Consider the following 14,502-nt stretch of genomic DNA (forward strand, 5'->3'; position numbering starts at 1 on the left):
CATTACCCGGGCACTGATACGGCACTGGTGCCATTACCTGGGCACTGATACAGCACTGGTGCCATTACCCGGGCACTGATACGGCACTGGTGCCATTACCTGGGTACTGATAGGGCATTGTGGCTATTACCCGGGCACTGATACGGCATTGGTGCCATTACCCGGGCACTGATACGGCACTGGTGCCATTACCTAGGCACTGATACGGCATTGGTGCCATTACCCGGGCACTGATACGGCACTGGTGCCATTATCCGGGCACTGGTGCCATTACCTGGGCACTGATACGGCACTGGTGCCATTACCTGGGTACTGATACGGCATTGGTGCCATTACCCGGGCACTGATACGGCACTGGTGCCATTATCCGGGCACTGATACGGCACTGGTGCCATTACCCGGGCACTGATACGGCACTGGTGCCATTATCCGGGCACTGATACGGCACTGGTGCCATTATCCGGGCACTGATACGGCACTGGTGCCATTATCCGGGCACTGATACGGCACTGGTGCCATTACCCGGGCACTGATACGGCACTGGTGCCATTATCCGGGCACTGATACGGCACTGGTGCCATTACCCGGGCACTGATACGGCACTGGTGCCATTACCCGGGCACTGATACGGCATTGGTGCCATTACCCGGGCACTGATACGGCACTGGTGCCATTACCCGGGCACTGATACGGCACTGGTGCCATTACCCGGGCACTGATACGGCACTGGTGCCATTACCCGGGCACTGATACGGCACTGGTGCCATTACCCGGGCACTGATACGGCAATGGTGCCATTACCTGGGCACTGATAGGGCATTGTGGCTATTACCCGGGCACTGATACGGCATTGGTGCCATTACCCGGGCACTGATACGGCATTGGTGCCATTACCCGGGCACTGATACGGCACTGGTGCCATTATCCGGGCACTGATACGGCACTGGTGCCATTACCCGGGCACTGATACGGCACTGGTGCCATTACCCGGGCACTGATACGGCACTGGTGCCATTACCCGGGCACTGATACGGCACTGGTGCCATTACCCGGGCACTGATAGGGCATTGTGGCTATTACCCGGGCACTGATACGGCATTGGTGCCATTACCCGGGCACTGATACGGCACTGGTGCCATTACCCGGGCACTGATACGGCACTGGTGCCATTACCCGGGCACTGATACGGCATTGGGGCTATTACCTGGGCACTGTGACTGGCATTATGTATTAGTGTATGGGACTACAGCAGGGACTACTTGCAAGGTGGCATGACTAGATCGGTACCTTGGGCCATAGAATGCTATTTGGTCAGGGCAGCCATTGCTGGCACATACTATATAGTGTCTGCTACTTGCTGCTGCCACTAGGGGGCAAGCTATATACTATGAATATTGCCTGGACTAAGACTGTCCCCTAGTGGTGGGTGAAGATATAAAGTAGTAGCCGCAGGTACTAAATAGACAGAGCATTGAAATCGTATTTAACCCATTATTGTACATCAGTTGCCCTGGAATAAGGGTGCGACTCCCGCACGGTGTGAAGCAGGTGCCCAGCAGCGAGTGCACAGCCCCTAACACTAGTCTAAGAAACCACCAAGTCCGAATGTGTTTAACTCTTTAGATTCCATGGTCATTAACTCGTCTCCATCCCTAGCACACATACTGGTAATGAGGTAGATCTACCCCAAAATATTGCCAATAAACACTTCACATTGTCCTGGGTGAAAAACAAAAAAAAAAACCCAACTCCTATACAGATACATGATAGGGCTTTGTATTTCTCTATGAGGCCATTAAGGCCTACAGGAGGCTGGTTACTAAGGGGTTAACATATTAGGGAAACAACAGATAGTTGATGTAGTCACAGCTAGGGGGCGCCCACGGCGGGTATACAGCTATACATGAATTGTAGTATTAGTGTATGACGACCTGCAAACCCACAACTAGCGCCACATCTGTCCACAGGTTGGGTGTGGTACTGCAATGGTGGTGATCTGCAATACCAGACACAACCCACAGACAGATGTGGCGCTGTTTCAGACCTTCAGCTGTAATAGGATTGTACATGTGACCTGGAAACATGAGACAGAGGGCAGTAGATGACATGATGTTTATGACCCCTATGTCTACACATATAAATATACAGCAGTCCTGTCCACTGCGCCCCCCTCCCATCACTGGAGGTCCTCCGGCATCGTCACCGCCTTGAATTTGCGCTCATAGAGTCTCTCGTTCTCCTGCGAGTGCAGCTGGTTATGGGAGATGGTTCTCATGCCGGGGGGCAGGTGGCTGAACTCATCTTCATTAATATCAAAGTCCCTCATCTTGTTCCTCAGAATCCACCAGTCTCCTAAGAAGCCGATGTCCAGAACCCGGCGGGGGAAGTCGACCATGCGGGGCTGCAGGTGCGGGCACTGGGTGTTGTACAGGTCACAGTCCGGGTCGTAGGGGGCCTCATACACCAGAGACAGGACCAGGAGATCGAGGTGGCGCAGACGCCCCTGGTTTCTGAGGTGGAGGAGACGCTGCACATGGCCGTCCGATGTACCGCTTCTTGTCCAGGGGGAGAGCAGGAGCAGAGAGGCCGAAGCCTCCAGGACAGAAGAGTGGAAGGAGTCCTCAGACGGGGCATGAGAGGAGCACACTCCCACCCCTGCCAGCAGGGAGAGGTAGAGAGCAGCTTTACCAGGTTGTTCCTTGGCTCCCACTACTATGTCCTTACAGGCTTCCTTATAATCACGTAAGAGGCTTTTGGTCCAGACAACTGCAAGGAAAACAGAATAGATGGGGGGGATTAGAGTATATTTGTATACATAGGGGGCAGTAATATAGTAGTTATATACTTGTACATGGGGCAGTGATGGCGGCCATTATACTGTATGGGGGGGGGGGGGGACAGTGATGGCGGCCATTATACTGTATGGGGGGGGGGGGGGGGACAGTGATGGCGGCCATTATACTGTATGGTGGGGACAGTGATGGCGGCCATTATACTGTATGGGGGGGGGCAGTGATGGTGACCATAATACTGTATGGTGGGGACAGTGATGGCGGCCATTATACTGTATGGGGGGGGGGGGCAGTGATGGCGGCCATTATAATGTATGGGGGGGGGGGGAAGTGATGGAGGCCAGTATAATGTATGGGGGGGGGGGGGGAACAGTGGTGGCAGCCATTATACTGTATGGGGGGGGGGGGGACAGTGATGGCGGCCATTATAATGTATGGGGGGGGGAGTGATGGTGGCCATTATACTGTATGGGGGGGGGGGAGTGATGGTGGCCATTATAATGTATGGGGGGGGGGAGTGATGGTGGCCATTATACTGTATGGGGGGGGGGGACAGTGATGGCGGCCATTATAATGTATGGGGGGGGGGGGAGTGATGGTGGCCATTATACTGTATGGAGGGGGGACAGTGATGGAGGCCAGTATAATGTATGAGGGGGGGGGGGGGACAGTGATGGTGACCATTATACTATATGGAGGGGACAGTGATGGCGGCCATTATACTATATGGAGGGGACAGTGATGGTGACCATTATACTGTATGGGGTGGGAGGACAGTGATGGCGGCCATTATACTGTATGGGGGGGGGGGACAGTGATGGCGGCCATTATACTATATGGAGGGGATAGTGATGGTGGCCATTATACTGTATGGAGGGGACAGTGATGGCGGCCATTATACTGTATGGAGGGGACAGTGATGGCGGCCATTATACTATATGGAGGGGACAGTGACGGCGGCCATTATACTATATGGAGGGGACAGAGATGGGGGAGGGGATACTCTGGATAACAGGAGGCACTCTGTGAGTGTGTGAGGGGGAGTGTCCTGTGCCACCCTGACTCCTCCCCTGCTCGGTGCCAGTACTACAGCAGGTATAACATGGCACCCCACGTGTTCCTCCCTCCTCCATCACACTCCTCCTCCTCCATTCGCTCACCCATCTTCTTCTCCTTCATCCTCTCCCAGAACCCGGGCTTGGGCTTGGCCTCGGCCGCCAGCGGGGCAGCAGTGCCAGAACATGACCTCCGCAGTAAGACCCCCACACACCGCCCGGCCATGTCTGTCCTCCAGCACTGAGGTCACTTCCGGCTTCAGTGCCCTTACTTTGGTGCAGTGTGAAATCTCTTCCCTCCAGGAATTACAGCCCTTTCCTGAAGGTTCCAGTTCACTGTATGTCCACCAATGCCGGGGGGGGGGGGGGGAGCCAATCAGCTGACTACCCATTACATACGTCTATAGTGTCTCTGGATTCTCCGCGGCAAGGCCGATGTGATGCCTGTAATCACCGCCAGGTGTCGGCTTCTCGTGCAGTGACATTTCACTACCCCCTATTTGGGGCAGCAGTTGGTACAGTCCGGGCAGTGGTGACGCGGCCGCTCAGTGCTGGCAGTGCGGGAGTTGTCGTTCTCCGGGAGTCACGTGATCCGGGGCATGTCGCTCCGATGACATGGCGTCTGCCGACCAACTACAATTCCAGGGTAAGCTGTAGGACTGTATTATGGGTTAGAGGGATGTATACCGCCTGTTATGACGTGCTGCCCTGCTGTACATAGTGATGACGTAGTAGGTGTAGTATACAGGTGCACTCCTATATAATGTCCCCATGTTATTAGAGAACTATAGAAGTTGTCAGAGTTGGGTGAGGTCACATGACAGTCATAAGTATGTGACCCCTTATGTCACACCATCCCTTCGCCCGTCTCCATCACCGTCCATGACGTATGGCGTAGTTTACGTGTGTCGCAGTAATACTCGTCCCCTCCTTGGTAATTGGTCACATTGGGCTTCTAAATTGTCCTTGTAGCAGCCAATCAGAGCCCAGCCTTGAGCGCCCGGCATAGTTTTACGTAACTTATTGTGTTTTCTGATTGGCTGCTGTCCACCATAAGGCGCCGCTATATTGTATAGGTCTTATAGCTGACACAGAGCTCCAAATCCTCTGCAGAGACCTATAAAATATCCTGTGACTACCTGCAGCCACCACTAGAGGGAGCCTGCTCCACACTATTGTCTGCAGCGAGCTCACGAGCGCCCCCTGGTGGTGGCTGCAGATGACACAAAAACTTTATTTACATCAGTATCATGTCAGTGGGGACCTGAGTCCTGGGACCCCCATATATGAGGAGGGTGAAGGGGATGCAGCATTTGTTGGACACTGAAGCCAGAGACAGCGCCATACATTATATAGTGGCTGTGCTTGGTATTGCAGCTCAGCCCTATTCACTTGAATGAGACTGAGCTGCAAACAGGTAAACCTAATGTCACATGACTTGTGAAGTGCAAGTTACAATGTTCAAATCTGTGGGGTTCTTGGTTGTCAGACCCCCACCAATCAGGTACCCTAAGTATAGGTCATCAATATTTAATCCTTAGAGAACCCCTTTAAGGGCACGAGAAATGACTTGTAAAGCGATCGTGATCACGGCAGCCTCAGATGGCTGATAACAGAGAGCAATAGACTGACTAGCTATAAGAGCCTTCCCTTCCTCTTGGTGCAGAGTTTGATGAAGCGGAGGACCTCCTTGCTGCAACCCCAAATGCCACAACAAAGAGCGCGAGTGAGGAGGCAAGACCCCAGCATGCCACACTACAGATGGGAGGCGATAGCGAGGGCGAGGAGGGTGAGACGGATCAGACCGAGGTATGGCGCCCCCTGTATACCACCCTGATGTAATGACCTCTCTGCATACACTCAAAGCTAATGGCTTCCTATTCTCTGTCTTCAGCTCCTCGCTCCTCAGAAGAAAGCCTCCGGCTTCTGGACCTTCCAGTACTACCAGGACCTGTTTGATGTAGACACTTCCCAGGTGAGTCCTCTAAACCAGATCAAACCAAGTACCCCTCAGTGCCCCCACATGCACACATCCCAGACAGGACTCAGTGGTGTTTAAGGTCCCTAAAAGTACAATTGTTTAGTAACCAGCAGGGGGCGCCCCATACAACAGAGTAAACTTTTCCATTGTGTCGTTCTGGCTCAGGTACTGGACAGGATCAGAGCTTCCTTAGTGCCGATGCCTGGGAAGAACTTTGTCAGACATCACCTCCGAAACAGCCCAGATCTGTACGGTAAGTGTGCGAGGCACACGACACAAGTCTGTGACACTCTGACTACTGTCTCGTAATAATGACCACTGTGACACTGGGATGGAGTTCTCCTTTAAAAGATTATCCCCTGGCCATAGAGTGGGAGTTTGTTTGTTTAGACCCCCCCATCGAGTGTGTCCATTTATATCAATAGCCAAAGTACAGTGTGCTCGGCTATCTCCGGCGTGCCTATAGTTATGAATGGAGCGGTAATGTGGTGAGTGCGCTCGGCTATCTCCGGCGTGCCTATAGTTATGAATGGAGTAGTAATGCGGTGAGTGTGCTCGGCTATCTCCGGCACACCTATAGTTATGAATGGAGCGGTAATGCGGTGAGTGCGCTCGGCTGTCTCTGGCACGTCTATAGTTATGAATGGAGCGGTAATGCGGTGAGTGCGCTCGGCTATCTCCGGCGTGCCTATAGTTATGAATGGAGCAGTAATGCGGTGAGTGCACTCGGCTGTCTCTGGCACGTCTATAGTTATGAATGGAGCAGTAATGCGGTGAGTGCGCTCAGCTATCTCCGGCGTGCCTATAGTTATGAATGGAGCAGTAATGCGGTGAGTGCACTCGGCTGTCTCTGGCACGTCTATAGTTATGAATGGAGCGGTAATGTGGTGAGTGCGCTCGGCTATCTCCGGCACGTCTATAGTTATGAATGGAGCAGTAATGCGGTGAGTGCGCTCGGCTATCTCCAGCACGCCAATAGATATGAATGGAGCTGTAATGCTGTGAGTGCGCTCGGCTATCTCCGGCACACCTATAGTTATGAATGGAGCGGTAATGTGGTGAGTGCGCTCGGCTATCTCCGGCGCGCCTATAGTTATGAATGGAGCGGTAATGCGGTGAGTGTGCTCGGCTATCTCCAGCACGCCAATAGATATGAATGGAGCGGTAATGTGGTGAGTGCGCTTGGCTATCTCCGGCACGCCTATAGTTATGAATGGAGCAGTAATGCGGTGAGTGTGCTCGGCTATCTCCGGCGCGCCTATAGATATGAATGGAGCGGTAATGCGGTGAGTGCGCTCGGCTATCTCCGGCGCGCCTATAGATATGAATGGAGCGGTAATGCGGTGAGTGCGCTCAGCTATCTCCGGCGCGCCTATAGATATGAATGGAGCGGTAATGCGGTGAGTGCGCTCGGCTATCTCCGGCGTGCCTATAGTTATGAATGGAGCAGTAATGCGGTGAGTGCACTCGGCTGTCTCTGGCACGTCTATAGTTATGAATGGAGCAGTAATGCGGTGAGTGCGCTCAGCTATCTCCGGCGTGCCTATAGTTATGAATGGAGCAGTAATGCGGTGAGTGCACTCGGCTGTCTCTGGCACGTCTATAGTTATGAATGGAGCGGTAATGTGGTGAGTGCGCTCGGCTATCTCCGGCACGTCTATAGTTATGAATGGAGCAGTAATGCGGTGAGTGCGCTCGGCTATCTCCAGCACGCCAATAGATATGAATGGAGCTGTAATGCTGTGAGTGCGCTCGGCTATCTCCGGCACACCTATAGTTATGAATGGAGCGGTAATGTGGTGAGTGCGCTCGGCTATCTCCGGCGCGTCTATAGTTATGAATGGAGCGGTAATGCGGTGGTGCGCTCAGCTATCTCCAGCACGCCAATAGATATGAATGGAGCGGTAATGTGGTGAGTGCGCTTGGCTATCTCCGGCACGCCTATAGTTATGAATGGAGCAGTAATGCGGTGAGTGTGCTCGGCTATCTCCGGCGCGCCTATAGATATGAATGGAGCGGTAATGCGGTGAGTGCGCTCGGCTATCTCCGGCGCGTCTGTAGTTATGAATGGAGCTGTAATGCTGTGAGTGCGCTCGGCTATCTCCGGCACACCTATAGTTATGAATGGAGCGGTAATGTGGTGAGTGCGCTCGGCTATCTCCGGCGCGTCTATAGTTATGAATGGAGCGGTAATGCGGTGAGTGCGCTCAGCTATCTCCAGCACGCCAATAGATATGAATGGAGCGGTAATGTGGTGAGTGCGCTTGGCTATCTCCGGCACGCCTATAGTTATGAATGGAGCGGTAATGCGGTGAGTGTGCTCGGCTATCTCCGGCGCGCCTATAGATATGAATGGAGCGGTAATGTGGTGAGTGCGCTCGGCTATCTCCGGCGCGCCTATAGATATGAATGGAGCGGTAATGCGGTGAGTGCGCTCGGCTATCTCCGGCGCGCCTATAGATATGAATGGAGCGGTAATGCGGTGAGTGCGCTCGGCTATCTCCAGCACGCCAATAGATATGAATGGAGCGGTAATGTGGTGAGTGCGCTTGGCTATCTCCGGCACGCCTATAGTTATGAATGGAGCGGTAATGCGGTGAGTGTGCTCGGCTATCTCCGGCACACCTATAGTTATGAATGGAGCGGTAATGTGGTGAGTGCGCTCGGCTATCTCCGGCACACCTATAGTTATGAATGGAGCTGTAATGCTGTGAGTGCGCTCGGCTATCTCCGGCACACCTATAGTTATGAATGGAGCGGTAATGTGGTGAGTGCGCTCGGCTATCTCCAGCACGCCAATAGATATGAATGGAGCGGTAATGTGCTGAGTGTGCTCGACTATCTCCGGCGCGTCTGTAGTTATGAATGGAGCTGTAATGCTGTGAGTGCGCTCGGCTATCTCCAGCACACCAATAGATATGAATGGAGCGGTAATGTGGTGAGTGTGCTCGGCTATCTCCGGCGCGTCTGTAGTTATGAATGGAGCTGTAATGCTGTGAGTGCGCTCGGCTATCTCCGGCACACCTATAGTTATGAATGGAGCGGTAATGCGGTGAGTGTGCTCGGCTATCTCCGGCGCGCCTATAGATATGAATGGAGCGGTAATGCGGTGAGTGCGCTCGGCTATCTCCAGCACGCCAATAGATATGAATGGAGCGGTAATGCGGTGAGTGCGCTCGGCTATCTCCAGCACGCCAATAGATATGAATGGAGCGGTAATGTGGTGAGTGCGCTTGGCTATCTCCGGCGCGCCTATAGATATGAATGGAGCGGTAATGTGGTGAGTGCGCTCGGCTATCTCCGGCGCGCCTATAGATATGAATGGAGCGGTAATGCGGTGAGTGCGCTCAGCTATCTCCAGCACGCCAATAGATATGAATGGAGCGGTAATGTGGTGAGTGTGCTCGACTATCTCCGGCGCGTCTGTAGTTATGAATGGAGCTGTAATGCTGTGAGTGCGCTCGGCTATCTCCAGCACGCCAATAGATATGAATGGAGCGGTAATGTGGTGAGTGTGCTCGGCTATCTCCGGCGCGTCTGTAGTTATGAATGGAGCTGTAATGCTGTGAGTGCGCTCGGCTATCTCCGGCACACCTATAGTTATGAATGGAGCGGTAATGCGGTGAGTGCGCTCGGCTATCTCTGGCGCGCCTATAGTTATGAATGGAGCGGTAATGCGGTGAGTGCGCTCGGCTATCTCCGGCGCGCCTATAGATATGAATGGAGCGGTAATGCGGTGAGTGCGCTCGGCTATCTCCGGCGCGCCTATAGTTATGAATGGAGCGGTAATGCGGTGAGTGCGCTCGGCTATCTCTGGCGCGCCTATAGTTATGAATGGAGCGGTAATGCGGTGAGTGCGCTCGGCTATCTCCGGCGCGCCTATAGTTATGAATGGAGCGGTAATGCGGTGAGTGCGCTCGGCTATCTCCGGCACACCTATAGTTATGAATGGAGCGGTAATGCGGTGAGTACATGGACTTTCTCCTGTGACCAGGCCGATGTCTCTTTCAGGGCCGTTCTGGATTTGCGCCACGCTGGTGATCACGGTCACAGTGGTGGGTAACCTGGCGACATTTATACAGATGCACGGCAAGCCGGACTACAACTACAGCCCGCAGTTCCATAAAGGTGGGTGGTATACGGCGGTATATAAGGTGTGGATCCTGTGTGCTGGGCCTGACGTCTTCCCTTGTGTCCCGCAGTCACGGTGGCCGGCATCATCATATACAGCTACGCCTGGCTGGTCCCCTTGGCCCTCTGGGGGTTCCTTCAGTGGAGGAAAGGGGTGATCTCCGGAGTGGGCACCTACAGCTTCATGGAGACTGTGTGCGTCTATGGCTACTCCTTGTCTGCGTACATTCCTTCCACAGTAAGTAGCAGCCGCTCTCCATAGACGCAGAGACACGTCAGTACATCTCTTCTAACCTCTGCATTGTTGTATTTCTCAGGTTCTCTGCGTCTTTCCCAATGAGATTTTCCGCTGGATCATCCTCCTGGTGGCCATGTGTCTCTCCGGCTTTGTTCTCGTCCTCGCCTTCTGGCCACACGTTCGGAGAGATAACAAAATGGTGGCCATCGGCATTGTAGCGAGTATCGTCCTGCTGCATCTGCTCCTGGCCGTGGGCTGTAAGGTACGGAGGCCGTCACCGGCTGTATACTGTCGAGGATACGGAAGGATCTTGTCTGACCTGACAGGGTGGATCCGATCTGTAAGGTTTCTGTTTTGCAATCTGCTCATGTGAATCCGGTCTTGTCCTGCACGACGTATCTCACTTGTGTATTGCAGAGACTCGTACAGATAGCGGGAGAGCCTGAATTACAGGTTCCATCCTCTCCATGTCGTCGCTCTGTAAAGTTGTATGGCCTAGATAAATGCTCACACAGGATGTTGTCGTGCAACTTTCCTAAAGTCCTGAACGGCAGATCTCTGTAGCTAGGCATTACAATGGGTGACTAGGAACCAGCAGTACATAACGCGGCAGGTTTTCTATTGAGGGCGATATGGGAGCCGAGTGACCACTCCGTGTAGGATCTGCTGTCACCCATCACATTGTACTGACACTCAGGTTACCAGGGACAGTCCCAATCCATGAGACTCTTCACCAACATCCAATGGCAGCCGGATCTGGGTGATGTCAATTCCCTGTAACAGCCGAGTACCTTCCTATTCCTGCTCCACATGCTACATACAGGCTGAATGTGAACATAGCGCCCCCTAGTTTTACATAGAAGTGCAGCAGTCTACTGTCATCAGCCTGGTACATGGGCACCTTAGGAGGGCAGAATGTGCCAACAACTTTATTCTTCCTTGCCCCGTCATATGCACACATACTCCGCTGAGCATGCATGTTTGTATTGTTTGGAGAGGGGAATACACCACAGACAAGCGGTGGCAGATTTTGCCCACTAGGCGACATGAAGAAGTAATGGCGGCTTCTTGTCTTCTGCAGGTATATTTCTTCTGGACGGTGGAAGAATCACCGATGGCCCCGATAGTCACCACAACCCCAAAGGGCCACATCACCACGCACAAGATGTGAGCGGCCTGGAAGCAGGGACTGAGTGATCCTGGCCTGTTGTAAGGTCACACTGCGGTGAGGTCTCCTAGCACCCCCGGGACGGGCGCAGACGTCTGCTCATCGCCTCCGCTGTTTGTACTGGATGATTTACAGATGTAGAGATAGTGATCGATAATAAAGCTCTTCTTTTCTCATGTACGCCTGGTTATTAACCCTTCGTAGTCTGCCGCAGAGCATCTGACACCACCCACCGGTATGGGTGCTGCTCGATTCTTACACCAATCTTGTTCACATTAACATAATGTAGTGACAGATCTTGGCCTAAGCAGCTCCACTGTCAGGAAACTTTACAGGATAAGAAAAACATGGCTGCCGCAATACCAAGCATGGCCACTATACAATGTATGGCGCTGTGCTTGGTAGTTAGTGGAGAGAACACAGCGCTCACCCACTCGCGCGCTACAATAAGCTGATCATGGCAGCCCTGGGATTTAGACCCCTTTCCCACCCAGATGGACTGAGAACTTCCTCTGAATCTTATTCTACAATGGAAGATTCCGGATGCTATGATAAACACATTCACTCTACAAATACTAAGATCTATGGCTGTGGGGTCACATGACAGGAAGTGCAGCCATATTGGCGACAGGCTGTCATCACATCAGCTTTATCATCACTTTCTAAGAACATGGCTGTGATTTGGGAGAGACACTATCAGCCGCTTATGCCGGAATATTCCTGAAGATCATTTGTCCTCCCGCCACCAATTTCAGGACAGGTTTTTTTCTCTTCAGAATGATCCAGCGATGTCTCCTGTTCCAAGAAGAAAGAATCCAATTTTGGAGGCCCCGATGTGATTCTGACTCCATGCCCAGGCCAGGACACTGACAGCAGATCAGATCTTATAGACCTTGGTTCTAATGTGACAACTGAAAAAAAATTGCTAGAACCAGATTTGACTTTGGAAAGTTTATTATTATCTGACCTGGAGAGGAAACGAAATAGCGAGTCTCTGCGAGTAGCCAGGATTGATGGAGGAAGAGGAAGAAGGTCCTCCAGATATGGAGCCATCAATCTTCTCTAGAGAATGTCTCTTTTTTAGGTGAGATTAAGGATCGGGCTACAGCCACGGACGCTGTTTGTTCTTAAATCACCCATGGCCTCTTCTCAGACCCGTTTAAGGAGGGCATCAGACTTACGGTCCAGTGGGCCAAGACCTCAACCCCAACCTTAGCGACCTGGTCACCTTAGGAAAACTATCCCAAATTTTGGAGTCTTTTTCACTGAGGAGTCCCATTTGTCTAATATTGTTCTTTAACGGCTTGTTCACACGGGGCAACAGAGCTCGGATTTTGACGCCGAATCCTCCTCAAAATCCGGCCACTCACAATAGAGGTCTATGTAGACCGCTAGCGTTCTTTTTTCTGTGAGTGGTTTGTTCCCGCTCCCGGAATAAAGAAGCGAGCTGCCCTTTCTTCAGGTGGATTCCGCGGCTGATTCAGCCCCGGCGTCCGCCTCGCAACAGCAACCTCTGGCCTAGGCCCATTCATTTGGGCGTACTCCAGAGGGGGAAGCCACAACTGGCGGAAGATGTGACGGTCGCGTTAGGCGCATTTTAGTCCTATTCTGATGCAGCTTCCCACATCAAAATCGGGACCAAAATACACTATCCCTAGCCCTGTATGAACTAGGCCTAACGGTTTTGTTAACCTGAAGCACACTTTTTTTTTTTTTTTTTAGACCCTCCAATATTTTGTCTTGAACGGTTTCAGATTCTATCACCTCCTCAATGTTCATACAGCTTCTAAGAGAAAAGAGTCTTCAAAATTTGCATTGGGGGACTGAACCTCTCCTCCTTTAATCTATTTCTTGCCATATAGTACGGAAGATTTTGGATATTTAAGTAGGGCGGCCGTTCAGCAGAGAACCAGCGCCAACACACTAGCGCTGCGGTCAATGCTGACGTAGGCACCATCTTGCCAGCGGCAAATAGGCATCACGATTTTGGGGTGAATCACTGACCCTCAACACGAAATCTCGGGCAAGTGATCTGTTGCCATGACAGTCAGCAGACTCGCAGGTTTATCTGGCATAGTTCTGTGCCAGCACTTTGTAATGTATTGTATGGTATTAATAGTCTTTTGGCAGGTAATGGCCCCATTTACTTATCCATCTGCGCTAACAGAGGCCTCTGCTTCCCTTTCAGCCCTCCAGGGGGCCCTGTGTAGCTTATATCACATTGCTGACCAGCGCAGGACATCACTGTCAGGGACATGATATGGAAAGCATGAGGGGGGAGCGGAGGAATCTGGAGCCAGGAATGGGGATAGGCAAGTCGGGCCATAGTATTTGGTATTTGTTGGGTGAACATCAAGAGATTTGTCTCGGGACGTTTCTCTAGCGCTTAAGTTTAGACCAAACACAAAGTATAACTAAAATAAACTACAACAAAGTGTCACCTCTCCTGGGCTCCAGCACAACTCACTGTTGTCTTCAGCCTCTTCAATGATGTCACAGGGGTCAGGCCGGCATCATTATGCATAATGGCGCTGGTGTTACCCCACATCTGTGACATCAGTCAGAAGCATCGCAGACAGCGAGGAGTCACACCGCAGCCCAGGAAAGGCGGTAATGTTTTTTATATTCCCTGGACCTCCGATCAGTATACTTGGCGGTCCTGGGTGGTGTAGCCCAAGGTTCTGCCAAATTAGAAATTTGCACTTTACACCATAGGGATCACTATTGGACATTATACCGCGTGTGGAGAGGCCACTATGGGACCGTAGCGAGTGTGTAAATGGGATGTTCTACTGTGTGGGGGCCAGGTAAGGGGGCACTGTGCCCTTTGGGAGTCAAAAGTTTGCTGTGGGGTTCAGTTTTTGCTAGTTACGCCCCTGGTGCCAGAAATGGAGGGACGGTGCAGACAAAGCTGCACTTCTGTGGCCAGCCTTATATGCACAGGATGGAGACTGATGCAACCCCTCCAATGCCCAACTGCCAGAAGAAGCTCACAAGAGGCCAGTCAAGGCTGAAAAGGAAAGGTATCAAACCAGGACCCCACCCTTCAAAAGGAGAGAGAACCTCACTAACCTGAGCCCTGTAGGGAGGATGGATGGGGCATTTAATTTCTGTTTATGTCCCTATAGAGCTCATTC

The 14,502-nt window shown here is 52.2% G+C and overlaps 2 protein-coding genes across 2 annotated transcripts; one reads left to right on the forward strand and one right to left on the reverse strand.

Annotated features, from left to right (window-relative positions):
- Positions 1-1,772: 1,772 nt before the first annotated feature.
- Positions 1,773-4,113, reverse strand: TIMM29 (translocase of inner mitochondrial membrane 29). The gene is made up of 2 exons (XM_075276069.1): positions 3,953-4,113; positions 1,773-2,766 (listed from the first exon to the last, which is right to left on the reverse strand). Exons 1-2 carry the CDS (start codon positions 4,071-4,073, stop codon positions 2,177-2,179), a joined length of 711 nt encoding a protein of 236 aa, XP_075132170.1. The 5' UTR covers positions 4,074-4,113; the 3' UTR covers positions 1,773-2,176.
- A 139-nt stretch (positions 4,114-4,252) lies between these two features.
- On the forward strand, positions 4,253-11,541 carry YIPF2 (Yip1 domain family member 2). Its single transcript, XM_075272587.1, has 8 exons — positions 4,253-4,493; positions 5,514-5,656; positions 5,742-5,822; positions 5,994-6,081; positions 9,840-9,956; positions 10,031-10,197; positions 10,277-10,459; positions 11,279-11,541. The coding sequence occupies exons 1-8, from the start codon at positions 4,463-4,465 to the stop codon at positions 11,366-11,368; spliced, it is 900 nt and encodes a 299-aa protein (XP_075128688.1). The 5' UTR covers positions 4,253-4,462; the 3' UTR covers positions 11,369-11,541.
- The last annotated feature ends 2,961 nt before the right edge of the window (positions 11,542-14,502 follow it).

The sequence above is a fragment of the Leptodactylus fuscus genome, chromosome 5 (genome assembly GCF_031893055.1).
Source record: "Leptodactylus fuscus isolate aLepFus1 chromosome 5, aLepFus1.hap2, whole genome shotgun sequence".
Lineage (NCBI taxonomy): Eukaryota > Metazoa > Chordata > Amphibia > Anura > Leptodactylidae > Leptodactylus > Leptodactylus fuscus.

Bases quoted from the DNA above. Each gene is read 5' to 3' on its own strand.
- TIMM29 (XM_075276069.1), bottom strand. From the start codon at position 4,073: ATGGCCGGGCGGTGTGTGGGGGTCTTACTGCGGAGGTCATGTTCTGGC. The intron at 2,767-3,952 runs GTGAGCGAATGG...TTTTCCTTGCAG, and splicing joins GATGAAGGAGAAGAAGATGG to TTGTCTGGACCAAAAGCCTC.
- YIPF2 (XM_075272587.1), top strand. From the start codon at position 4,463: ATGGCGTCTGCCGACCAACTACAATTCCAGG. The intron at 4,494-5,513 runs GTAAGCTGTAGG...CTCTTGGTGCAG, and splicing joins CGACCAACTACAATTCCAGG to AGTTTGATGAAGCGGAGGAC. The intron at 5,823-5,993 runs GTGAGTCCTCTA...GTTCTGGCTCAG, and splicing joins TTGATGTAGACACTTCCCAG to GTACTGGACAGGATCAGAGC.